Source organism: Geotrypetes seraphini, chromosome 5, assembly GCF_902459505.1.
Source record: "Geotrypetes seraphini chromosome 5, aGeoSer1.1, whole genome shotgun sequence".
In the NCBI taxonomy this organism is placed as follows: Eukaryota; Metazoa; Chordata; class Amphibia; order Gymnophiona; family Dermophiidae; genus Geotrypetes; species Geotrypetes seraphini.
Genome location: NC_047088.1, coordinates 47,682,436 through 47,710,026, shown reverse-complemented (window position 1 = coordinate 47,710,026; position 27,591 = coordinate 47,682,436). Strand labels below are relative to the sequence as shown.

The window sequence follows — 27,591 nt, the reverse complement described above, 5'->3', positions numbered from 1 at the left end:
CATCTGCCTTTCAAACTGCTAGGCAAACAAGTGCTTGACCCCCACCCCACATCATAATATGTATGAACACATTTTGAAACATCAACAAACTAGACCTCATATGGTTCTGACCACAAAGAAAAGCCAGCAGAGCAGGAAGCATAAGGAAAGGTGTGCTGCTCACCTATTTCTGCCAAACACAGGCAGTGGAAAGAATAGACAGTCCTCTGTGGGCAGTGCTGGTTCTGGTTCTGGTCCCCTCCCCTATCCCTTTTTCTTTCTGTCAACAAATGACTTCCCAGTGTATAAATCTGGCTTGGAAGCCACTGAATTAACACACTTTAAGGGTCTTCCTAAATATTTGTGCCCTAGGTACCTGCTTAATCCTGACCTGGGTGGAGAGACAGACACAGACCTCTCTTACGTAATACTTTCCTACATTCTGTACATGAAAGCATAAAAATGAATTGCAGAGCTTCTGAATTTATTATTGTTAAGGCAATCGCAATACGGTTCAATAAGCCAGAAAAACAGAAAACGTTACCTTCAGGTTTTCTGCCACATTTCTCATCTGCCCACTCAAAGCAGTCTGACCACGGTAGCACATGTTTAAATGAGGCAAATAAATAATACAGACTGTAGCAAATGATAACATTATAATAAATAGACACATATGTTGACATCAGAACCATAAGGAATCCCACACCTGGAAAAAAAAATAACAGGCCAATAATCAATAAAAGTATAAATACTGTATATGTTTATCATCATAAGAATGAGGAGGGGGTGGGTTTATAATTTGAGTAATAGTTGGTATACTTATTAAGTATTATATACTTTTTCAATATTATAATAAAGGATTATATAATGATACGTTGTATTTACAGTGATGCATGAAGGAATATCAAAGTGTGTACTCAATGAAATTGTATTAATTTATGATACACTTGTTATATGAAAAATGAATAAAAAACTTAAAACAGAATGAGGTTTCATTGTTGCTTCTCTCCACTCGCCCCCTCCCCCAACTACATAGGCTTAGTTGTAAGTGGCCTATAAATTAATTAAATAAATACATTTTTTTTTAAAGGGCAGAATTAAGTAGGGATATTTCAGTACACATTCACATTTTTCAAAATACGTATTTCCCATTCTTCTGGTATTTCCTTCAGTTCATATATTCCTCTGCTTTGAGTATATTCTAAGCTTAAGAAACTTCATGCGTGGGCTTCTTTGGAGACATAACCCATGCTGTAAGAACATGCTACCCTGCTTAACCTCAAAGAAATACAAATTCTTCTCAATTTCTTTAGCAGATAATTTGCAATCATAAGCTGAATGCTGTTAAAATCTGTAAATATACATATCTTTTTCTCTGTACTTAACTGTTTTCTCAATTGCTGAGCTCATTTTTGGGGGGATATTAAGATGACTGCTCCAAGTTTATAATTGCCGAAACAGTTTGACATAAGACATCCTTTCATATACTATCTACAATATTTCTAATTACAATTTCATAAATTTTCTAGAAGTGCCTCCTCTCACTCAGCTTGTCTCCTTGAAGAGTGTCTTCATTTAGTGGAACAATCTAATCTCATTTGAAAATATCACTACTTGCAATTTAAATTTCCATTTCCAATTTCACATATTGTATTCTCTTTCCTTTGTTTTATTTTCATACATAAGCTCCTTGTTTATCCTTTTTTTTTTTTTAACTTAAAATTTTCATTGAATTTTGCCAGGCATAGCAAAGAGGTACACCATCAGAAGAGGTAAATAAGTACAACAGAGGTAAATACATAAACCACAACATACCAACGTATAGCATCTGAATATAAACCCAACCCCCCTACCCCCCCTGTTCAAGCAATACCAAAAACTCTGTAGTCATTTAAAAGCCCAATTTCTGCAAATAATAATAAATTTCTATTAATATTGACAGGGGTTGCCATTCAGCAGATTACTGGAAAGATTACACTAAACTGAATTATACTTTTTGGTGGAATTCAGTATGACATATTTATAAAATGGAGAGGGTGATTGCCATGCAACAAGGAAATTATCATAAGTTCAAAAAGATTTGGGGGCCATTGATTAATTATTCTAATGATCAGACATCTTAAACACTTTAGTATTAGATAAGATATAGGGGGGTGGGAATGTGAAAGATAATTATTGATAATTGGTTACTATTAATATGGGTGGGTGGGTAGGGATTCTTTTATATTTATATATTTGAAGGAATTTAAGTAAGATTGTCAAGTGATTAGTTAAAGTTTTTTCTGTTTGAACATTATACACTTGCTGTAATATTTGAAAATGAATAAAGATTTTTTTTAAAAAAACCAAAAACTCAGTAGTCAAATGAGTGATGTAATATGCACTAGCAAAAATACAGAAATACAAAGGGCTCCTTTTATGAAGGTGTGCTAGCGTTCTTAACGCATGCACTGGATTAGTGTGTAGCAAGGAAGCAAACAAGCAAAAAGTCTTCCCTAACCCTAAAAAAGGAGGAGGGGGTAGAGGCATCCGAACCAAGAGAACACCTGAAACAAATAAATAGTGATGTGAGTGGAAAACCCTCAGTCTCGCAGCCTGCTATGGGAACAAGTCCCTAAAGCACCAGCTGTCACAATCAAACCCCAGAATGGGTGTTACTTGTGAAACATCCCTGGGTTTCCAACTGAATTTACTAGTGCACAAACATGCTACTGGTGAAAAATAAAGTGAAAAAATACATGAAAAAATCACTGAACAGTAAAATGGTTTGGATATCTTTGCCCCTCCTCCAAGGGCAAGGAGCGTCCAAAATCACCTGGGCTGGCTAGAAGCTGACAGAGTCAAAAGACAAAAGCAAAAATTACTTAACTTATATTATATGCTGTTTAAAAATTATAGTAAAAGAGTATATAATGAAATGTTATATTTACAGTAAGGTATAAAATAATAAGAACATAAGAATTTGCCTCCGCTGGGTCAGACCAAAGGTCCATCCCGCCCAGTGGTCCGCTCCCGCGGCGGCCCTCCAGGCCCATCACCTGTGCAATGGTCCCTGACTATTCCTATAACCTACCTCAACTCTTATCTGTACCCCTCAATCCCCTTATCCTCTAGAAACCTATCCAAACCTTCTTTGAAGCCCTGCAACGTGCTCTGACCTATCACGGCCTCCGGAAGCGCGTTCCATGTGTCCACCACCCTCTGGGTGAAAAAGAACTTCCTAGCGTTTGTTCTAAACCTGCCCCCTTTTAATTTCTCCGAGTGCCCCCTTGTACTTGTGGTTCCCCACAGTGTGAAGAATCTGTTCCTGTCTATCTTTTCTATGCCCTTCAGGATTTTGAAGGTTTCTATCATGTCTCCTCTAAGTCTCCGCTTTTCCAGGGAGAATAGCCCCAGCTTTTTCAACCTGTAAGCATATGAGAAGTTTTCCATACCCTTTATCAGTCTGGTCGCTCTTCTCTGGACTCCCTCAAGTATTTCCATGTCCTTCTTGAGGTAGGGCGACCAGTATTGGACACAGTACTCCAGATGCGGGCGCACCATTGCACGATACAGTGGCAAGATGACTTCCTTCATCCTGGCCGTGATACCCTTCTTAATGATACCCAACATTTGGTTTGCTTTCCTTGATGCCGTCGCGCATTGTGCCGACGCCTTCAATGTTGTGTCTACCATCACCCCCAGGTCTCTTTCAAGGTTACTTACCCCTAGTAGTGATCCCCTCATTTTGTAGCTGAACATCGGGTTCTTTTTCCCTACATGCATGACCTTGCATTTCTCTATGTTAAAGCTCATCTGCCACCTTTCTGCCCTCTCTTCCAGTATCGTTAGGTCCCTTTGCAGGTCCTTGCAGTCTTCCGCGGTCCTAACCCTGCTGCAGAGTTTGGTGTCATCCGCAAATTATATAACCTCACATTTTGTTCCCGCCTCCAGGTCGTTAATAAATATATTGAACAGTAGCGGTCCCAGCACCGACCCCTGCGGGACTCCGCTCGTGACCCATAGCCAGTCTGAGTAGTGGCCCTTTACTCCAACCCTCTGTTTCCTGCCTGCCAGCCAGTTTTTGATCCATCGGTGGACATCCCCTTGCACCCCGTGGTTCCACAGCTTCTTAAGCAGCCGTTCGTGGGGTACCTTGTCGAAGGCTTTTTGGAAGTCAAGGTAAATGATGTCTATGGATTCCCCTTTATCCATCTGACTGTTTATTCCCTCAAAGAAATACAGTAAGTTTGTGAGGCACTACCTTCCCTTGCAGAAGCCGTGCTGGCTCGCCTTCAGTTGTCCATTGTTTTCTATGTGTTCACAGATGCTGTCCTTAATCACTGCTTCCATCATCTTTCCCGGAACCGAGGTCAAGCTCACCGGCCTGTAGTTTCCTGGGTCACCCCTTGAACCCTTTTTAAAGATGGGCGAGACATTTGCTATTTTCCAGTCTTCCGGTATCTCCCCAGTTTTTAAGGATAGGTTACATATTTGGTGAAGTGGTTCCGCTATTTCGTTCCTTAGCTCTTTGAGTACCCTTGGGTGGATGCCGTCTGGACCCGGTGATTTGTCACTCTTTAGTCTGTCTATCTGTCGGAGGACATCCTCTTGTCTTACCTCTAGTTGGACCAGCTTTTCATCCTGATCCCCATTTATGATTTCCTCGGGTTCTGGAATATTTGATGTGTCCTCTCTCGTGAAGACCGACGAGAAGAACTTATTTAACCTGTCAGCTATCTCTTTTTCCTCCTTTACCACTCCCTTCTTGTCTCCATCATCCAATGGTCCCACTTCTTCCCTGGCCGGTTGCTTCCCCTTTATGTACCTGAAGAACGATTAAAGTTTGTTGCTTCCCCCGCCAGTCTCTCCTCATATTCTCTTTTTGCTTTCCTAACCACTCGGTGACATTCTCTTTGGTGTCTTTTGTGTTCCATTTGGTTGTCCTTTGTTTGGTCCTTTTTCCATTTCCTGAAAGATGCTTTTTTATCACTTATCGCTTTTTTCACTGCATTTGTTATCCACACTGGGTTTTTTGTTTGATTCTTTTTATACCTATTCCTGAACCTGGGGACATACAGGTTCTGTGCCTTTTGCACCGTTCCTTTGAGTAGGGACCAGGCTTTTTCTATGGTCTCCATCTTCCCTGATGTGTCGCTGAGTTTCTTTCCCACCATTTTCCTCATGGTTTCGTAATTCTCTTTTCTGAAATTGAGTGCTGTCGTTGTGGTTCTTATTACCTTTGATGACCCACTTTCTAGCTTGCATTGGATCATGTTGTGATCGCTGTTTCCTAGTGGCGCTAGTACCGCCACCTCCTTTGCGGGTCCCCCTAGCCCGATGAGGATTAGGTCAAGAGTGGCATCTCCCTGCGTTGGTTCTGTGACCAGCTGTTCCATGAAACAGACCCTCATAGCCTCCAGGAATTTGGTCTCCCTCGTGCAGTTTGAGTGTCCAATACTCCAGTCTATCCCAGGGTAGTTGAAGTCCCCTATTACCACCACACTTCCGCTTTTGCAAACCTGCCTCAATTCAGCCTCCAGGTCCTGGTCGATTGTTTCCGGTTGTCCAGGTGGACGATAGTACAGTCCCAATTTGATGTCTGCTCCAGTTCCCCCTTGTAGCTTAACCCATAGTGATTCCAAGCCGTCCACCCTTACTGTTGTTTCCATCCTGGTTGAGGGAATGGAGTCCTTTATATATATCGCTATTCCTCCACCTTTCTTGTGGATCCTGTCTCTCCTATAGAGTTTGTACCCTGGTATGACCACATCCCATTTGTTGTCATCAGTCCACCATGTTTCTGTGACTCCAATTATGTCCAGGTCCTTTTTACTGGCTATGACTTTCAGCTCTCCCATTTTGGCTCTTAGGCTCCTAGCATTAGTGTATAGGCAATTTAAGTCCCGGTTGTTTGCCTTCCCCGCTGGTTCTCGGGGGTTGGCGCTCCTGCCGACCCCCTCATGGGTTGCCAGCCCCCGAGCCTTGTTACGTTCATCCTCATCCTGCGATGTGTCTGTGTTGTCCTCAGCCTGCTTCCCCATGTTTGGATGCCCCTCTGGCTCCTGTTGTTCTATCTTAATCCTGCTTGCTAGGTTCATTTGTGCTTTGGGCCCCTGCATTGCATCCTTGGGTCCTTTTTCCAAAAGTTCCCACTCAATCCCGAGCCCTCTTTTACAATTCCCTGGTTCAGTATCCTTGTTTGATACTTTGGTCCGATGTGTCGAGGTCAGATCGACTATCGGCTTTCCCCTTCTCCTCAGTTTAAAGCCAAGTCTATGCCGCTCTGGACGTTGCGTGCCAGCATCCTCGTCCCAGCCGTGCTCAGGTGCAGTCCGTCCCTCCTGTAGAGCTTGTTCTTCCCCAAAAAAGTTGTCTAGTTCCGTACAAAGTGGAAACTCTCCTCTTCGCACCATCTCCTCAGCCAGCCGTTTATCTCTTGCAGCTCGGTCTGCCTCCTTGCATCCGCCCTCGGTACTGGCAGGATCTCTGAGAAGGCTATCTTCCTTGTCCTCAGCTTCAGTTTCCTCCCCAGGATCTGGAACTGCTCAATTAGTGTAGTCCTGTTGTAGTTCCTCCTGCTGACGTCGTTGGTTCCAACGTGGATTATTACTGCTGTCTCCTCCGTCTCAGCTCCTTCCAGGATTCTCTCAATTCTGTTGATGACGTCCTTCGTTCTTGCCCCCGGGAGGCATGTCACTAGTCGGTCCTCTCCCCCTCCTGCTATGTGACTGTCCACTTCTCTCAGGATAGAGTCTCCCACTACGATTGCAGATTTTTCCTTCCTCAGTTGTCTCTCTGGTCTCAGGTCTGTATCAGTGGCGCAGTCCGCTAATCCTTCCTCCGGGTTCTGTTGGGTCTCCACCTCCTCTGCCTGTCCCGATCCTACGCAAAGTCCTACTCCCATGGCGTCTGGTGGATTCTGTCCTCCAACTGTTGGTTTGCTTCTGATTTGCTGGTGGTCCTGTGCCTCCACCATCCTGCAGGCCTCCTCGATGAATTTCTCGAGCTCTCTAACTTGCTCCGTGATGTGGCTCTCTCTGGTGGTATCCTCAGTTGTCCAGCACGGTTCCTCTATGGTGCGGAGTCCCTCCAGCTCCTGGACCCTGACCTGTAGTCTTCCGACCTCCTTCCTCAGGCTATCCAGTTCCTGACATCGACCGCATATGTATGCCTGCCTCCCGGAGGGGAGGTAGTCATACATATGACACTCAGTGCAGTACATTGGGTAGCTCCGCTTGGTTCCTGCAGCCTCCATTTCTTTTTCTTACGGTCCCTCGGTGAGTAGGAGTGGTGCCCGGCGTGCAGCTAGGTTTTGGGGCTCTCAGTTAGCTTTCTGGCTCCTTCCCCAGGCTCCTTCACCAAGGCGTACTTTTCTAGGTGAATCTGCTGGGTGCCCTAGTCTCCTGGCTCCTTCTCAAGGCTCCTTCTCAAGGCTCCTTCGCCAAGGCGCTCTTTTCTAGGTGAATCTGCTGGGTGCCCTGGTCTCCTGGCTCCTTCTCAAGGCTCCTTTGCAAAGGCGCTCTCGCTAAGGTGAGCGCCTTCGCCGCTTGCCTTCACCACACGCCGAATGGCGGCACACCGTTGGCACTCCCCCTGTTAAGGGGGAGTCCGGTTGCGCTGTTGGTGATGCGTCGGGGGTGGGCGGAGCTCCCTCTCGCCTACCCCACGCTGCCTGCCTGCTTCTGTCTTTCTCCTCCGCTTCGCTTGTCCCCTTTCTCTGCTCCCTCTGCTTCTGCCTTCTTCTCTCTGCTCTCCTGCTCTCCTCCGGTGCCCTCTGCCTCCCGCACTGGCACTGGCAATGTCAAGTGTATACTTAATGAATTTGTATGAATTTAGATTGTACACTTGTTGTTATATGAAAAATGAATAAAAAACTTAAAACAGAAAAAAAAATTACTTAACTTCTTCCGTTGAAGTCTGAAAGATAGAACAACCGACTGAAAAAGAAACTGTCCAATGGGGCTCCGTTTCGAGGGGAACCATCCCTCTTCCTCAGGAACTAGCTGAATAATCCAGTTGTGCTCAAAATGCCAGCCGATGAGTATAAAGTCCGAAATGAGAATGATGTATTTTTTCACTTTATTTTTCACCAGTAGCATGTTTGTGCACTAGTAAATTCAGTTGGAAACCCAGGGATGTTTCACAAGTAACACCCATTCTTGGGTTTGATTGTGACAGCTGGTGCTTTAGAGATTTGTTCCCATAGCAGGCTACGAGACTGAGGGTTTTCCACTCACATCACTAATTATTTGTTTCAGGTGTTCTCTTGATTCGGATGCCTCTACCCCCTCCTCCTTTTTTAGGGTTAGGGAAGACTTTTTGCTTGCTAGTTTATTGCAGTTTTCCCATTTTGGGTTTTTCTAGTCTTCACTGGATTAGTGTGTGCCATAGCGCACGCTAGCCGAAAATCTACCATCTGCTCAAAAGGAGGCGGTAGCGGCTAGCGCGCGCAGCAATTTAGCACACGCTATTCTGTGCGTTAAGGCCATAGCGCACCTTCGTAAAAGGAGCCCAAAGTGTACATGAACAGAAACAAACAAATCATACTTACCCTATGCTTTTTAGTGTGCACTAAATATTAGTGCGCGCTAAACATATGTTAAATGCTAATGCGTGCATGTTATTCTATGGACGCGTTAGCGTTTAGCACACACATTGATTTAGTACGAGATAAATGCACGCTAAAACGCTTAGTGCACTTTAAAAAAAGAAAGCCTTGGTTACTACCCCCCTTATTTACCCTATTTTTTAAAAAAATAAGTAGCCAAATGAAACACATTTTTGTGGTATTCTCAAATTTCATATTTAGACCCTCTTTTACTAAGGTGCGCTAACCAATTAGCATGCGCTAATCGATTTATTGCACCCTAAACGCTAACGTGTGCATGTTAGTCTAATGACACATTAGCGTTTAGCGCGCGCTAATTGGTTAGCGCAACTTAGTAAAAGAGGGGATTAGTTAAGGCTAATTAAATTAATCAGTTAATTATTAACTTTGGGGTCCTTTTACTAAACTTTTTACTAAGTGCTATTGCATGCGTACCACACATTAAAAAGGTGTTCTGCAGGATGTGCGCTGGAATCCTGAGCTAAATCTGCCTTGCTGCATACTGTGCACTAAAAAAGAAATGTTTATTTTCTTTGAAAGTGGCATGTTAGGAGGTGGAGAACGAGCACGACAGTGCTAGTCAGCATGTGGCAATGACTCACATGTAATTACATAGTGTGGAGGTAGCACGAGGGCCCTTCCCACCTGCAAAATACGTGGCAGCAGGGATTTGCACGGTAAGTTTTTATAATGACGGCATGCTAATGGCAAAATTAGCACGAGGCCATTAATTCAGACAATGGAAAAATGTTTCATTTTCCAGTTGTGACTATAGCGTGTGGGAAAGACCCAGACCCATATAAGAGGTGTGCTAAAGCCACTTTTGCTGAAGTTTTAGTAAAAGGGCCCCATCGATTGTTAATGTCAACAGCATAAACATAAACGCATTGTCACTGACCTTGTAATATTGGCACACACTTCCACACTAAAATTGGTCCCAAGTTGGCATATTGCCCCAGAGCGCATTCTAGGAAGAACAAAGGCAAACCCACAAGTACCAGCATCATTGTATATGGAATGAGAAACGCACCTGAGAGTTTAATTAAAGATTGTGAAATTAACATTGCAGAAATTAGATGTCCCACTTGTATTTTTAAAATATTGCTGTCATATTCTGAAAAACAATACTTTTAGATCCTGCTTTGGAAAATTGAAGAGAATGCACACTGGAGTTATATCATTAAAGGAAACTTCATTAATGTGATTTTTTATGCTCTGACATTTTAAGGAAGGCAGTATAGATGCTTTCATACAATACAAAGGAAAAAAATCACAACCCCACGTGTTAACTGTAAGAGCAAAAAGGGAGTGGGGAAGGGACACAGGTCAAACTGCTATAAGGATAATTTAGGTTATAAGTATACATATGAACGAATAAAACATGACAGGCATAGAAAGTCCTTTGTAATAAAATATATACTGGACCCCAACATGGTCTGTGTTTCGGCCAAGTAGGCCTTCCTCAGGGGTGTAAAGGGTAGCTCAGTAGATAGCATCAAATTGCAGAAAATCAAGCCAAAATGGTTACTGGGGGTATGTATTAAGAGTTTATCGCAACGTTTTTCAGGATTGTGGGTTTGTTTGTTTTTTTAACATTGTGCCAGGTAGCAGGAATTTTATAATAAACTCCCTTTTTGCTCATATTTCCCTGTATGTGTGTATATAAACATACTGAGGCCGATATTTAGCACTGTTTCAGCTCCTGGCCAGCTACTGTAAATAGCACGTGGTTGGCTATCCGTCGATATACATCTGGAGATAGACTAACTATATCGCGTGACATAGCCAACCACCACCAATGTTCAGCGGCTCGCCAGTTAGGTTTGGCAACCAGACAGAGCCCCCTAAAAGAATCTATCTTTGGCCATTGAGTCTTAGCCATCTAACTTCTTTTTTTTTTTTTTTTTTTTTATTCGTTTTTAAACTTTCATCAAATGTACAGAAATCATAATAAACACTAACTTCTGAATATTGGCCTAGCTGTCCAAAAATAGACTGGAAATTCAATGCTGGTCGCCGGATACAGTGTCAATACTGAATTTCCAGGACTGCAGGAGATCACTGGTGATCTCCCATGGTATGAATATTGGGGGGCTGCATATAAATATCAGGGCAATATACAAAACACACTTAGACAATTAATGCTTTTTCAAACAACCAGTAGCATGCCTAACTTGGTTGCCATCCAGGGTGAATCACCCTCCTTTCATCAGATGCAGAGGGTGCAGAGAGCAGTCACAGAGCCACAGAGAACAGGTGCATGCCTGTCAGTTCTGCCGGTCCGTCCCCTCTGATGTCAGCTCCCTGTTCCAGGGCAGGGGATCGGCAGAGCTGACAACTTTGTGCCTGTATGCTATGGCTCCATGACTACTCACTACATCCCTTTGCTGCCCTGCCCTTGGAGTACTGCAAACAACTAAGTGTTTTAAAAAAACCTGGAGAGCTTTATATATACTGTATAGTATTATATGTATATTCTGCAATTTGTATAATGGGCGGCATTGGGGTGTTTATTCAAATAAATTATTCCTTTGATTTTAGCCATCCGTCTTTTTGATAGAGATAGAGTCGGATACTATTGATTTAGTGTCTAAAGTAAATCTTTGTATCTCTAAACTTCAAATGTAGGCCCAGTCTGTTCGGATGAAACTGAATGCATCTAAGACAAAATTATTGTGGCTTGGCCCGAAATTGGACTATCTTCCTAACTCTGTAGCACTGGTATCTGGAACCTCCCTACAAATTGAATTTTCTGCCAAAATCTTGGGAGTCCTTTTTTGATTCCTCGCTTTTTTTTAAGGATCAGATTAGCTCTTTGGTTAAGAAATGTTTTTTCAATCTACATATGCTGGTTTCAGTCGATTATTTTATCTCATCTTGACTACTGTAACGCTCTTTATCTTGGTATTACAAAAACCTGTCTTTTTAGACTACAGTTGGTCCAGAACACTGCTGCTAGATTGATTTTCAGGAAATGTAAGTTTGATCATGTGACACCATTACTCTATAACCTTCATTGGCTCCCTGTGTATTTTAGAGTCCAGTTTAAATGCGCCTGTGTCATTTTTAAAATTCTCTTTGGTATTTTCACTCCTTTAGTTTCTCTGTCTTGGAATCTTTATATTCTTTTTGCAAGGGGCGACCAACAAGTTAAGTTATCCTGCCCATCTAGTAAAGGTATTAAGAGAACCAAGGCTTTTTCAAGGATTTTTCAAGTGATGTTGTATTATAATTGTTTGATACTTAATGTGCACTTGATATAAGTTATAAAATGAATAAAGAATTTAATAAAAAGAAAGTGTATCACAAAAAAAAAAGAGAACCAAGGCTTTTGATCAATCTCTGTCCTTCAAGTTCATCAAACTTTGGAATGATCTTCCACTTTTTTTGCAAAGCTCTAGTTCCCTTCCTTTTTTTTGTAAGTCTTTGAAAACTATTCTGCTTGCTAAACAGTTTGGTAATTAACTTCTCTTCTACTTCTGTTATATTATTACTAGTCTTAAAGCCCGTTACATTAACGGGTGCTAGAATATATGTGTGTGTGTCTATCTTTATTTCTTTCTCTCTCTCTCCTTAGCCGCTTTCAGTATTTCTTTTTTTATGTCTTTATTTTTCCTCGGCTGTCCACCACCACCCCTTGGCTACTCCCCCTGTCCATTCTCCCTTCCTTTTACCTTCCCTGTGTCCACCACCACCCCTTCACTGCTCTCCTTATCCAGCAGCAGCCCTTCTCCCTGTGTTTTACCTCCCCCCTGTCCAGCAGCACCTCTTTCCTGCTCCCCCTGTCCAGCAGTAGGCCTCCCTTCCTTTTTCTTCCTCCCCCCTGTCCTTCAGCACCTCTTCCCCTGTCCAGCAGTAGGCCTCCCTTCCTTTTTCTGCCCCCCTATCCATCAGCACCTCTTTCCTGCTCCCCCTGTTCAGCAATAAAAGACGCTTCACTGGTCACAAATGAAGTTGTTTACTCAGTAGTGGTGATGCTCAGTTAAGGAGCCAGCTTTGCGAGTGCTATACGTCTTTTTCATTTCTACCCAGCCCTTGATACACCACTGTCCAGGGGGTAGGCAGTCTGGTCACTTGTTGGCTTCGCAGTGGTGACGGTAGCTGTGGAAGAGGTACCCCCTAAGATATCACCAGAGCCCTCGCTGTGGCTATCATCAGGTACACTCTCCCGTGAACTGAAGTGGGCCCATGTGCTGGAGTGGGAGCTCAAGTCTGGACTGGTGTCAGACAGGCCTGGAACATCATCCATCTTGGTTGGTGTCACTGAAGCTGAGCTGTGAGTGTGGGGCAGTTTCTGCACGAAGTCTATTTTTAATTTTGAAGGTGCCATGGCGGCTCCCTTCATAACCGCCACCTTCTTCGACACAGGTGCATCTCGAGAAAAGACCCACTGCAGCGGCACGAGGTGGAGAGCAGGAAGGCTTGTCTGGCGCGCATGCGCACTCCTACTGGCCACAGCCCAACAGATCAGATCTCAGGGAACACACCGGTAAGCGTGCTCATGCGCGCTTAGCATTTTATTATTATAGATTAGCTTAATCTAATTACAATTTTATATTTTCATTACCTTAACCTAATTACTGTAAACCGAGTCGAGCTTTCCTGGATTGAAGTCTCGGTATACAAAATTAAGCATTAGGTTAGATTAGATCTGTTTATCCCAAAGGATTCTGTTCCATCTATCTTGTCCCTACCTAATATCTGCATTTGGCCCCTTGGCTATATGATAAGCTGTATTGTAGAAAAGCATTAGTGTTATACCTATGTTAAGAACATAAGAACATAAGCATTGCCTCTGCCAAGTCAGACCATAGGTCCATCATGCCCAGCAGTCTGCTCCCGCAGTGGCCCCCCCAAGTCAATGACCTGTAAGTGATCCTTTACTAAGACATCTTATCCTGTATAGTACCCCTCTAATTATACCCTTCAATCCCCTTTTCCTTTAGGAACTCATCCAATCCCTTTTTGAAACCCAAAATCGTACTCTGCTCTACCACCTCCTCTGGAAGCGCATTCCAGGTATCCACCACCTTCTGAGTGAAGAAGAACTTCCTAGCATTTGTTCTGAATCTGTCTCCCTTCAATTTTTTTGAGTGCCCAATTTTGAGTGTCCAAGTTTTTTGTTGCCCCCCGCCAGTCTGAAGAATCTGTCCCTCTCTACCTTCTCTATATCCTTCATGATCTTGTAAGTTTCTATCATGTCCCCTCTAAGTCTCCGCTTTTCCAGGGAAAAGAACCCCAGATTCTCCAGCCTCTCAGCATATGAAAGGTTTTCCATGCCATATCCTTCTTAAGGTACAGCGACCAGTACTGAACGCAGTACTCCAGATACGGGCGCACCATCGCCCGATATAGCAGCAGGATAACTTCTTTGGTTCTGGTAGTGATTTCCTTTTTAATAATGCCCAACATTCTGTTCGCCTTCTTTGAGGGCGCTGCGCATTGTGCCTCCGGCTTCACTGTTTTGCCCACCAAAACCTCCAAGTCCTTTTCTAGGTTGCTTACCCCCAATACCATCCCTTCCATTGTGTACATCGGGTTTCCTTTCCCTATGTTATTTGAATGCTCTAAAGCATGCTTGTTGGGTGTTTCATAAGTATTACATTAACACTGTATTATATCTCTATTTAAATTTCAGTTTTGTTTAATAAATATATTTTTGAAACTGTTTCATGGTATGACAAGTATAGCTATACAATTGATTACACGTAACTGGAAAAACTGGGATCGTCTCAACTTTACATTCTGGTGGGCTAGTTTATGTCTAACTAGCTGAAGCCCCGGCGTTGCACGGGTATTTAATTATAGCAATAACACAATAAATGGATTAAAAAAAAGATACTTTATAGTGGTGAATGAAATTATTTTTTTACAGCTTTATAAAAAGTACAATATTCAAATTATAATGTGAAATATTTGAGAAAATGAATAAAATACAACTAACACAAAACTTGATTATAAACAACATTTTTAGTTTCACCTCCAGGAGTAAGAACATATAAATTCTTGGGTGAACCCACCCTTGAGCAAGCAACATAGAGTTGTCCATGGGAAAAACAGGGGGATCTTAAATCCACTCCACAGTATGTAATAGTCTGTCCTTGTGATTTGTTGATTGTGATAGAGAATGCAAGGCTCACAGGAATTTGCAATCTCTTAAACTGAAAAGGAAGATCTGTTGGAATAAGTGGTATCCGTGGGATAAATACGGTTTCACCTTGTCCCTTTCCGGTTAAGATAGTTGCTTCAATTACATTGGCCAGTAACCTCTTTACACAAAGCCTTGTGCCATTGCAAAGTTTTGGTGGGTCAAGGTTGCGAAGTAAAATAACCGGCGATCCCACTTTAAGTAAAAGACAATGTGGTGGTAATCCAGCTGGATCAAGTGAGTATAGGAATTCTGTTGGGAAATTGATGACCTCATCAGCATCTACTACTGTATCAATAGACTTGTATTCTGTGACTGCGCCGGGTAACATGGCAAGTATTTGATTGTTAATTCCATGGACATCTTCATTTTTAGCAGCAAGAATGGCCCTGTCTCGCAACCAGTTAAAATTGATATAGTTTTCTTTAACTGCAGGATAGACAGCATCTATTAGGTCTGCAACTGATGACACCAGATTACAAAAATTATAAGCCAATTTTATTTTGCCAGAAGACTCAACTGGTAATCTACCTTCTCCAATTTCGAGTAGTTGGTTTGAGAAAATTAGCGCACTTTCATCCCCCAAATCTACTCTCATGTTTTGTTTTAAAGTTATTTGTTGCACGTCTCCACAGAAATGAATGTTTTAAACATGCATATATCTCATCAGCTGGTGTTGACTTTGGGATGACAGGCAAAGTTTGACGAAAATCTCCACATAGAAGTACCAGAGCTCCTCCCATCAGGTTGTCATTTCCTCTCAGATCTCTCAGAGTGACATGAAGAGCCTTAAGAGCTTTCTTGTGAGCCATGGTGCATTCATCCCATACAATCAATTTACATGTTTTGAGCACTTGTGCACAACCACTTGCCTTACTTATGTTGCAGGTAGGATTCTCTTGCCTGACAATGTCAAGTGGTAATTTGAGTGCTGAATGGGCTGTCCTGCCCCCTTCCATTAATGTTGCAGCAATTCCTGAAGAGGCAATGGCAAGAGCAACTTCTCCCTGAGCCCTGATTGTGGCCAGAATTAAATTAGTCAAAAATGTTTTCCCTGTACCCCCAGAAGCATCCAGGAAAAGGATAGCACCCTCTTGTTTTGCTACGTGATCCATTATAATTTGGTATACTATTTTTTGCTCTTTATTCAGAAGTGGCTTGTTCTTGGCAACGTATGCACTCAGGTCTTTGATATTATAGTTTTTTTCACGTATGTAATCTGTATAAAGCACATACTGTGGTTCTCGGATTGGTGCAGGCAGGCCGAGTTGTAGCAATGTTTTATTAATCATGGCCACACACTTGTCTTCAAGAATAATCAGTGACTTGTTGAAAAGGTCAAGACAGAAGGGAATTTCTAATGTGGGGTTTTCCTTCTGGACTTTGGCAAGTAAATCCTCACTTAGGGCCTCTTTATATTTTTCCCATAAACTATTTGGATTGGATGGACTGCATGTAGTCAGTATTATAGCAAAAAGGGTTCTGATTTGCTGTGGTAGGGAGATTAATTCAGCTTCTCGCAGTGTGTCAACTCAGTGCTGGTCTCCTTCCAGTAAACCCAGCTTCTGACATGCCTCTCTAAATGTCTGGCAGATTTCCCCCTTAACTGTTCTTATTTCAGCAAAAGATCTGGGTCCTCGAACTGAGTGAAGTAGCATCCTAAGGAAAAAGCATTCTGCGTTATTGGGGTGAACTGTGTACACTCGCCCCAAGGATCACTTGTGAAGACATCATCTTCAGGGACAGGCTTACCAACTTTTCTTCTACAGAAAACTTTCCTGGATATATTCCATGTGTAATATTTTGGAATTTCAGGATACAACAAAGTCCTTGCAAAAGCATCCTGCTGACAAAGTTGAAAGAATGCGGTTAAGGTTGTATTTGGTGGCTAATTAGCCAGTCTAGAGGCGCTCTCTGTTGTAAAATACACTCTCTGACCATTTTCTAAATGAACGCTGAGGTGAAGAACAGTAGGGTGTCTTTGATAAATGGGAAATGTAAGAATTCGCCAAACTGCCTCATTACTGCTAATGTATCTTCCCAATTGGTACCGCATCACTTCATCGTTTGGACTCTGAGTGCTTAGGCTGAAAACTGCCATATCACTACCTTTGTTAATATACTTGCACACATATTTGATTGATTTTACACTGTTACAGTACTCCACGTTGATGTGTGCCTGAAACATTTTTGATAATAACGGCGAATATGGCACAACCCATCTATTGTCGATTTCTATCTCGGTTTTGCTGCGCAACGTTAGTTTTGCCTTGAATCCTCCATCTTCAGCAGCTCGTCGTCTATAAAGAGGATAACCATCATTTCCAGTTTGAGTATCTTGTATCAATTGTCTTGGATATCGCTTAGTACACTTCCCATCCTTCATACAAGGAGAGCTGGGATTCAGATATCCACATGGTCCGTGGATCATGTTTTTTGTTACAACCGCATAAAGGTCAGGATCTTGGTCTGGGTCAGGCAACTCAGCAGATATAACATCATCAATTTGGGTTGGCTGAATTTTGTCCTTCATCCAGAATAAATTGTGTGAGTGTGGCAGTCCCCGCTTTTGCCATTCAATTGTGTACATCCAGCATCTTGCCATTCCAAAGACATGTCCTTTTTTTATAACATCAATTAGTTTCAACTGCTTCTGATGAAATATTCTGGCAATCAAGTCATGGCGTTCACTGGGTAACTGACCATTGATAAGCAACTCCTTAATCTCTGTCCAAGTTGGATAGCAAATGAATGTGATAAATAAATCTGGTCTACCGTATGCCTTCACATAAGTCATAGCATCTTGTATGTATTCGTGCATGTGTCTGGGGCTGCCTGTAAATGAAGATGGTAGTATGACTACGGCACCAAGGTCTTGAATGTTTCCATCATTTGCCACAGCATCTCTCAAATGAATATATTGTTCAACTCTTAGTTTACGTTGATTTAAATGAATATACAAAAGACGCTCACTCTCAATTTTAGCATACATATCAACAATGAATTGATGGAACAATTGCCTGCAGTTTAATATGTGGTTCTGCTCGTCATCTCTAATCATTAGCCTGTATGTATAAAAATCCATTGCAGAAACCTTTTTGCTGGTGGTTTCACCTGTTCTTGGGTTGACTTGCCTCAGATTAAAATGATATCCATCTTCACCTCGAGGGAATATCAGGGGGTACTGTAGACCATCATAAGATCGATGTGTTTCTGAGATGCGCTGCAATGATTCGCCCCGTCGTTGAATTACAATATCTCGTTGATTAAACTCATCGCCAGATATAACTACAGCAACTTCATCTGCCAGAGGTGCATTGAAGCGCCGCACATGTTCACCAGCTGGTCTTCTGTCTGCTCTTATTACGACTTTATATTCATCCGTTGGCATACGGTCCAATGCTTTTGTAAACATTTTAATAAGATCATTGTTGTCATGCAACATCCTTTGTAAGTTTAACACAATTTCACTTCTTGTTCCTGAGATGTAGGTACACCTCTGTTCAGCTTCTATCTGTTCATTTTCAATAAAATATATTTGAAGAAATTTTGGTGTTTGATCTGGGAGTGGAAGCAAAGATCCAGCTTTATGGTAAATCTGTCCTTGCACTGTAAATGTGGATAGAAATCCGGGATGTTCCACAACTGATGTTGCACCAAATGATGTCATTTGAAAACATGATTTGTATTTCCTAATGTTATTAAGAAAATGCCTTGACTCTGGTGTTTTTGATGATGTGTAGTTTAAAAGTTCTTGTGGTGGTGTTTGCAGTTGGTAGAGTTTAACTTTGCCATTTTTGCAGCAAATTCCAGCAGACTCTGATTTAAACTTTTTAGCATGGCAATAGCTACAAAGAATTTCCATTTTTCCAATGGTAACACTTAGATGCTATGAGTATTCTTTATGTGGATCATAATGAAATCCTTCCAATGTTAGGGTAAAATGTTGTGCATTCTTCGATAGTCTGGTTCCTTCTCTCATATCCAGCAGTCTGACATCACGCTGCTGTGATGTCTCTGAAGCTCTAGACGTTGTAGCTCTATCTCTCATATCCTGCAGTCTGACATCACGCTGCTGTGCTGTCTCTGAAGCTCTAGACGTATTAGCTCTCGCTCTCTTATCCTGCAGTCTGATTTCACGCTGCTGTGCTGTCTCTGAAGCTCTAGACGTAGTGGCTCTCTCCCTCATATCTTGCAGTCGGGCATCATGCTGCTGTGCTGTCTCTGAAGCTCTAGATGTAGTAGCTCTCTCCCTCATATCTTGCAGTCGGACATCATGCTGCTATGCTGTCTCTGAAGCTCTAGATGTAGTAGCTCTATCTCTCTTTTCCTGCAGTCGGGCATCACGCTGCTGTATTGTCTCAGAAGCTCTGGATATAGCAGCTCTTTCTCTCTTATCCTGCAGTCGGGCATCATGCTGCTGTACTGTCTCAGAAGCTCTGGAGGTAGCAACGCTCTGGCGCAGTTTAGAAACTCTTCTATTTCTTTCCTCAGGAGTTTCTTGAGAACGCTTTTCTTTCATCTTTTTAGCTTTGGATTGCAGTTGGGCAACTGCTTTACGCTTTCTTGTAGGCATTTTTTGGGGCAAAAAAAGTCTGTGAAAGAGTCCAAATAGATTTGTGTGAAAACATGAGCAAAAGATACATCAGTGAGCAAATATATTTTACTTGGAGAATATACAACAAAATTAATATGAACAAAAGTTTCAGTATTGATTTAAACAACTCAATATGTGGAAACTCAGGTTGAAAATAAACTCCATGATGTTTTTTCCCGGTTCAGAATGGAACCTGTGTTCCTAGTTCAGCATATGTGAGTACTCATGTAATGTAATAACATTATGAACTGGGGTGCATGAAGGAAACAGTAACAAACACAGTTAGAACATACAAACTCTATATGTATGGTGTCCGTGGTAGAATAGAAACGATGTCCCTAATGGTTATTGTGTCATAGAAAGTGTTTTATATTTTGAATTACAGTGAGAATGGCAGCTTTTTACATTTTTTCCATTGACATGAATGGGTGAAATCTGATTTTCTGTTTGTAGCTCCACCCACATGTGCAGGTGGGCCACGAGACCCCCAGAACATATCACCCCAGGTAGTGAGGGATCTGCATACCAAGTTTCGTTCAAATCGGTCAAGCTGTTTTTGAATTACTGTGAGAATGGCAGCTTTTTACATTTTTTCCATTGACATGACTGGGTGAAATCTGAATTTATGTTTGTAGCTCCACCCACGTGTGCAGGTGGGCCGTGAGACCCCCAGAACATATCACCCCAGGTAGTGAGGGATCTGCATACCAAGTTTCGTTCAAATCGGTCAAGCTGTTTTTGAATTACTGTGAGAATGGCAGCTTTTTACATTTTTTCCATTGACATGAATGGGTGAAATCTGAATTTATGTTTGTAGCTCCGCCCACGTGTGCAGGTGGGCCGCGAGACCCCCAGAACATATCACCCCAGGTAGTGAGGGATCTGCATACCAAGTTTCGTTCAAATCGGTCAAGCTGTTTTTGAATTACTGTGAGAATGGCAGCTTTTTACATTTTTTCCATTGACATGAATGGGTGAAATCTGAATTTATGTTTGTAGCTCCGCCCACGTGTGCAGGTGGGCCGCGAGACCCCCAGAACATATCATCCCAGGTAGTGAGGGATCTGCATACCAAGTTTCGTTCAAATCGGTCAAGCCGTTTTTGCTTGATCGCGGCACATACACACACACATACATACATACACACATACATACCTCCGATTTTATATATATAGATTTATAAATATGAGAAAATGAACGCTGATTTGTTAGGGAATATAAAAAACTTTAAATTAATATGGGTCCCATTGATGTCTTTTGTAGAATTATTATAACTACGATTTTTGTTGTTAGAAAAATGCACATCTGGGGGTGGGGGGTGGGAGGAATATAAGGTTAGTTTAATTGATTATTTATATGGATGGTAATAGGGGGGGAAGGGTGATATTTTTGAGATTTGATAAATAAGTCTGATTGATTATATAGGTGTAATTTATGTTTAAAATATGTATAATTTATTTCTGAAACTATGATAAAATTTTATAGTTACTTTAATGATAAAATTAGGTTGGGTGGGGGGAGGGTAATGATCTGTATGAATCTTCTAAAATTTTAAGTGTTAAATGTTTAATTTATTCTGTTTCTACTTATTGAAAGTGTTTTAAAATGAATAAAGAGTACTAGAAATAAAAGTGAGCCAACTGGAAAAGAACATGGAGAGTTTTGAAAAGGAAAGAAGGCAGTTTAAAGTGGACAGAGAGAAAATCATAATGCTTACCAAGGAGTTGGAGGATTGCTCAAACAAAATGAGGAGATCTACCGGTAACCTGAGATTATTAGGCATACCGGAAGTGGTGGAGAAAGGGAACCCGATTTCCTTTGTAGAAAATTTTATTTTGAAAGTCCTGCCTTTAAAAACCAAACATCCAATTGAAATTGAGCGTGTACACAGGGTACCTATGAGAAGACCAGAAAACTTTGTAAGTTCTCGCCCGATAATTTTTAAGCTTTTCAGTTATCAGCACGCCTTAGAAATAATACGGTTGACAAAAGAGAATAAGAATTTAAGATGCCAAGATGCGAGGATCCATATTGTACTGGACTTTGCAAAATACACTGCAGAAAGGAGGAAGCAGTTTTTAGATTTAAGACCATCTTTAAGGGAAATTGGTGCAAAGTACGGTTTACTATATCCTGCTATCATGAAGGTAACAGTTGATAATAAAACACTTAGCTTTGACCATCCTGATAAGTTAAAGATGTTTTTAAGTCAAAGGGAACAACCTATGAATGAATGAAAAGGTGAGCTGTGATGTGATTCCCTTGGTGCTTTGATTATTTGAGACTATATTTTTATAAGAATAAAAGAAGGTTTTTTGTCTTTCCTTTCTCAAATGTTTTTGATTTCTAACGATGATAGAATGTTTGTGGTGGACCTGAGGATAATGGTATATATTTGGAATTCTAAGGTTCAATATGCAGAAGATGGAGGTTGAGGCAGATAAAGTAGCTTTGGTTGAAAGACCCCCAGTTTATAAAAGTGTCCAGGTCCGTTTTTAGTATATGCCTATGAAGGGGAGCTTTCCAGACTGATTAGTTTATTTGATGAAGATGGCTGAAGTGGATTAAAACTGGCCTGTCATAATGACAATCCTGCTACATAACAATTTATGAAGCGGCTAATCTAGAGAACTAAAGATTTCAGAACGGACTGCAGGCTATACATAATTTATTAAGTGTGCTTTAGACATAGCCATAGCAATAACAAACTAACGGATTAAGCTGTGGGGTCTCTGAGGTATAACAGAAGCTATTACTTATTGTTATGGAATATGCTGATAAATGGGGTGAAGGAATTGATTTCTTCAACCTTAAAATGGATGTAGTCATCACAGCTCAATATTTCAGAGAAATGGAAGTATATCCACTCGTATTGCCTTTTTGGCAGAAGACTCTAGTTCAGCTCATCAAGGAGGGAACATCTTTTGAAGAAGCACTTTCTTTATACATCTTAAAGTTCATGACATCAAGATTCTATACTGTTCGTGGAGGAACTGTAATCCTTAATACAAAAAGCTTGCATAAAGGATGTTATAGTTGTTGGATTAACATCGGAGTTTGGAGTGTCTTCAGATCATTGACAGTTCATTTTACATGAAGGGTCTACATTGTGATGGCTTGTCCTGAGGATACGGTTTTATAGATTTCAAGTTTAGAACTTAGTTAACTGTTCACAAGACTAAACAACTTTTCATAGTGTCTGCCTTAGTGAGGAGGTTTAATAAGCTCTATCTCTGTTATAAAAAAAAAAAAAGTAAAGTTATTAAACTTAGTAGATTAATAAGAAATAGGATCTTGCATATTTGTTAGTTTCTGTCCTTTATCCTCGGATCTACTGTTTACATGTGAAGGTTTTATATTAAATGTAGGAATTATTTATTGTTTTATGTTTCATTTTATCAAGTTAATCTAGTTATATTATTTTTGTTCCTTTTGGTTTTGGTATCACATTATTTTCATTTTGTTCTTTCAAATTATTTTTATTAAGTACTAAATGATTATATTTATTTTTGATATTTGAATTAATTGATTTTAAAAGTTTAGAAAGGTTTGAATATTATTTAAGGAAATAATAGATTCATATATTAATATATTTTTACTTTTTATCCCAGTCAAGTAATTTATTGCATCTTTAAAGTCAATGATATTGGAATAGTTAGGTCAGAGATATTTCCTAGAGGAATGAAATATGGGTTAAGGGTTTCTGGTTATGGCTTTATTTCATATTACACATAAGATAAATAGAAACAAGAATAATTTAATACAAAATTGATTTATTTTTGTGGTCTGTTGGGGATTTATCTGGTTTTACCTGAACTTATATGTGTGGTTCCAAGTTTTTAATGTCATTAATTAGGGAGGGGAAGGGAGGATGGGTAATGGTATGGGATATAATGATAACTTAATGTGGTGTATTATGCAAAATGAGTTAATATGGAAAATGTTGTATAATCAAATTTTATTATATTATTTGATATTGGAAAATTGGAAGAGATATTATATAATCAATATATATAATGGAGATTACATTTTTTTCACTTAACATTAATGGCCTCAATCATCCAGTGAAAAGGGAAAAAATGCTTACATTTTTGAAAAAACAAAAGACTGATATACCGTATTTTCACGCATATAACGCGCGCGTTATACGTGTTTTTACCTACCGCGCATACCCCTCGCGCATTATACGCGTGAGCGCGGTATACAAAAGTTTTTCTACATAGTTCCCACCCCGCCCGACGCCCGATTCACCCCCCCCAGCAGGACCGCTCGCACCCCCACCCCGAACGACCGCTCGCACGCGCTCCCACCCGCATCCACGATCGGAGCAAGAGGGAGCCCAAGCCCTCTTGCCAGGCCGACTCCCCGACAATATCGGGCCAGGAGGGAGCCCAAACCCTCCTGGCCACGGCGACCCCCTACCCCCACCCCGCACTACATTACGGGCAGGAGGGATCCCAGGCCCTCCTGCCCTCGACGCAAACCCCCCTCCCTCCAACGACCGCCCCCCCCCCAAGAACCTCCGACCGCCCCCCCCAGCCAACCCGCGACCCCTCTGGCCGACCCCCACGACACCCCCACCCCCCTTCGCCGTACCTTTGTGTAGTTGGGACAGACGGGAGCCAAAACCGCCTGTCCGGCAGGCAGCCAACGACGGAATGAGGCCGGATTGGCCCATCCGTCCCAAAGCTCCGCCTACTGGTGGGGCCTAAGGCGCGTGGGCCAATCAAAATAGGCCCTGGAGCCTTAGGTCCCACCTGGGGGCGCGGCCTGAGGCACATGGGCCCAACCCGACCATGTGCCTCAGGCCGCGCCCCCAGGTGGGACCTAAGGCTCCAGGGCCTATTCTGATTGGCCCACACGCCTTAGGCCCCACCAGTAGGTGGAGCTTTGGGACGGATGGGCCAATCCGGCCTCATTCCGTCGTTGGCTGCCTGCCGGACAGGTGGTTTTGGCTCCCGTCTGTCCCAACTACACAAAGGTACGGGGAAGGGGGGTGGGGGTGTCGTGGGGGTCGGCCAGGGGGGGCGCGGGTCAGCTGGGGGGGCGGTCGGAGGTTCTTGGGGGGGCGATCGTTGGAGGGAGGGGGGTTTGCGTTGAGGGCAGGAGGGCCTGGGATCCCTCCTGCCCGTAATGTAGTGCGGGGTGGGGGTAGGGGGTCGCCGTGGCCAGGAGGGTTTGGGCTCCCTCCTGGCCCGATATTGTCGGGGAGTCGGCCGGGCAAGAGGGCTTGGGCTCCCTCTTGCTCCGAACGTGGATGCGGGTGCGGGTGGGAGCGCGTGCGAGCGGTCGTTCGGGGTGGGGGTGCGAGCGGTCCTGCCGGTGGGGGGGCAGGGCAGGGCAGGGCGGGTAAACGGAGAGTCGGGACAGCGCACGGAGAGTCAGGGAGGGCGAAAGGAGAGTCGGGGTGGCCAGAGGAGAGTCGGGGCAGGCGAAAGGACAGTCGGGCAGCATGCGCGTTATACCCGTGAGCGCGGTATACAAAAGTTTTTATACATAAAATCGTGGTTTCTGCGCGCTATACCCGTGTGCGCGTTATACACTGGTGCGCGTTATCTGCGTGAAAATACGGTATATTATCTCCAAGAGACGCATCTGTCAGCTATAGAATCAAAGCAACTCGAAGGGGATTGGGTAAAACATTGTTTTTTTGCCCCTGCAGTAGGAAAAAAGCAGGCGTAGCAATCTTAATAAATAATAAATGTTCAGCTTCTTTTCAAATTATAGATTTTGATCCTTTACGAAGGTGGATTAAGGTAGAAATGAGCAAGGGAAATAATACCTTGACTTTATTTAATTTTTATGCCCCTAATTTGAATCAAAATGATTATTTCAAAAATTTGCAACAATTATTACTCCCAATGGCTGCTTCTAATTTAGTTGTAGCTGGAGATTTTAATGCTGTTATGGATCCTTTTATGGATAAAAAGCCAAGCAAAAATATAAAATCATTAGGGTTAGATAATTTGGTACAATCTTGTGATTTAAAAGATATATGGTGAATACTTCATTTTAATGATCAGGATTTTTTTTTTTGCTCACAAGTTCACAAGTCTTTTTCAAGAATTGATTATATTTTGATTTCAAATTCATTGGTACAGCAAGTAACACAAGCTTCCATTGATCCAATTATTTTATCAGATTATGGAGGGGTGTGGATTAAATTTAAGTTTGATGAAAAAGATGACAATATATCAATTTGGAGATTTGATAATACATTGGTTGAGGATTCAGCTTTTCTTGAAGAATTTAAGTTAAAGATATCTGAGTTTTTCCAAATAAATACTTCAGCAGATATTAATACAGAAATTTTATGGGATGCTTTTAAAGCTACTATAAGGGGTAATATTATTTCATATTCTGTGTATATTAAAAAAACAACTCGCTAAACAATTTTCTGATTTGGAAAAATAAATTAAATTTTTGGAATTTAAATTAGTTGATGACTGGCAACAAGATACATTGCAGGTTCTTTTAAAGGCAAAGGGTAAATATAATGAGTTATATTCAAGAATGGCAAGGAAAGATTTGTTTTCTCAACAAACCTTGTATTATGGAAATTCAAATAAGGCAGGAAGATTACTTGTAAATTATCTTAAAGCAAAGAAGAGAAGAACAAGAATAATAGCAATAAAAGTGAAAAAGGAAATACACATACTCAGATTGGAAATATATTAAATCAGTTTCTTAATTTTTATAAAGATTTGTATTCTTCCGAGTCTTATGCTGATAAAGTGCAAAATGGTTTAGAATTCTTAAAATTTATTGAAGGTCCAAAAATTCCTGAACACATAAAAAAAAGTTTAGAAGAGCCTATATCATTAAAAGAATTAGAAACAGCGTTGAAATCTCTTAGAGTTGGATCCGCTCCAGGTGGGGATGGTTTTACAGTGGAATTTTATAAATCTTTCCAAATTTCTTTATTACCCTATTTACTAAATTTATATCAATTTCAACTAAATAATGGTTGCATTACAGGTACTATGGCAGAATCTTTGACTATTGCTTTGCCAAAGCCAAATAAAGATCCCACTTTGGTCTCAAATTACAGGCCTATATCTTTAATTAATGTGGATGGAAAATTATTAGCTAAAACATTGGCATTGAGGTTGGCTAAGGCTCTCCCTTTTATCATTGATGTACACCAAATTGGTTTCATTGGGAACAGACATTCGTCTAGTAATACAAGATTGGCTTTTCATACATTAAATTTAACAAAAAACTTGAATGAACCGGCTTTCACTGTATCTCTAGATGCGGAAAAAGCATTTGATAGAGTGGATTGGACATTCATGTATCAGGCGTTGGATTGGTTTGGTATAGGTTCTGGATTTATTCAAATGATTCAAATTTTGTATAGCTCTCCTAAGGCAAGATTATATATTAATAATAATTCATCAGAACGTTTCACTTTGCATAGGGGAGTTAGACAGGGATGTCCATTGTCTCCTTTGCTTTTTGATATTGTTTTAGAGCCCTTATTGTTAGTGATTCAACAGACAATGGAGATACAGGATATTCCTCGTAAAGAGTGGGAATATAAACTCTCTGCATATGCAGATGATATTTTACTTTATTTGAGAAATCTTACCACAACCATTCCTTGCTTGTTAGATTTGATAGAAAGTTTTGGAAAATTCTCAGGATATAAAATAAACTGGAACAAGTCTGAAATTCTTCCTCTTAATGTGCATTGTATAAAAAGCATGTTTGATACATTCTCTTTTGTATGGAAGGAAGATGGATTAAAATATTTAGGAATCTGGATTAAAAACATGATAGATGACACTGTGAAAGAGAATGAAAAACTTTTATTAAAGAAGGTAACAGAATTATGTGAACAATAGAATCCTTTACATTTATCTTGGTGGGGGATAGTTCAAATTGTTAAAACGATGATATTGCCTGTGGTTTGTTATCAAATGGGAATGATACCGGTGTTTTTTAGAGGTCTTTTGTTAATAAAAAATTGAATTCTATTCTTACTAAATTTATTTGGCTATGTAAAACTCCCAGAATTGCTCTAGTATCTTTACAAAAACCAATTAAGGAGGGTGGGGTAAATTTCCCCAACTTTTATAGGTATCATCAAGCCTATATTTTACGTCAAGGTATGTATTGGGTCCTCCCTGAGCTCATTGAACACACTCCAGATTGGCTATATCTGGAATGTCGACTCATGTTTCTGTTACATCTTTGTCATGTTCTTAGTATCAAGATGCCCAGATTATATAAGGATAACTGAATTCTAATGGATACTTGGAAAACCTTACAATT

General features: G+C 41.3%; 1 protein-coding gene across 1 annotated transcript in view; it reads right to left on the bottom strand.

The window, feature by feature from the left end:
• LOC117360292 (sodium- and chloride-dependent neutral and basic amino acid transporter B(0+)-like) overlaps positions 1-27,591 on the bottom strand; it is a 183,673-nt gene that overhangs the window by 152,256 nt on the left and 3,826 nt on the right. Inside the window, exons 3-4 of the mRNA XM_033943984.1 lie at positions 9,468-9,599; positions 524-685 (exon numbers count right to left, since the gene is read on the bottom strand). Of these exons, the coding sequence (XP_033799875.1) occupies positions 524-685; positions 9,468-9,599 (294 nt within the window). The remainder of the gene's footprint in view (positions 1-523; positions 686-9,467; positions 9,600-27,591) is intronic.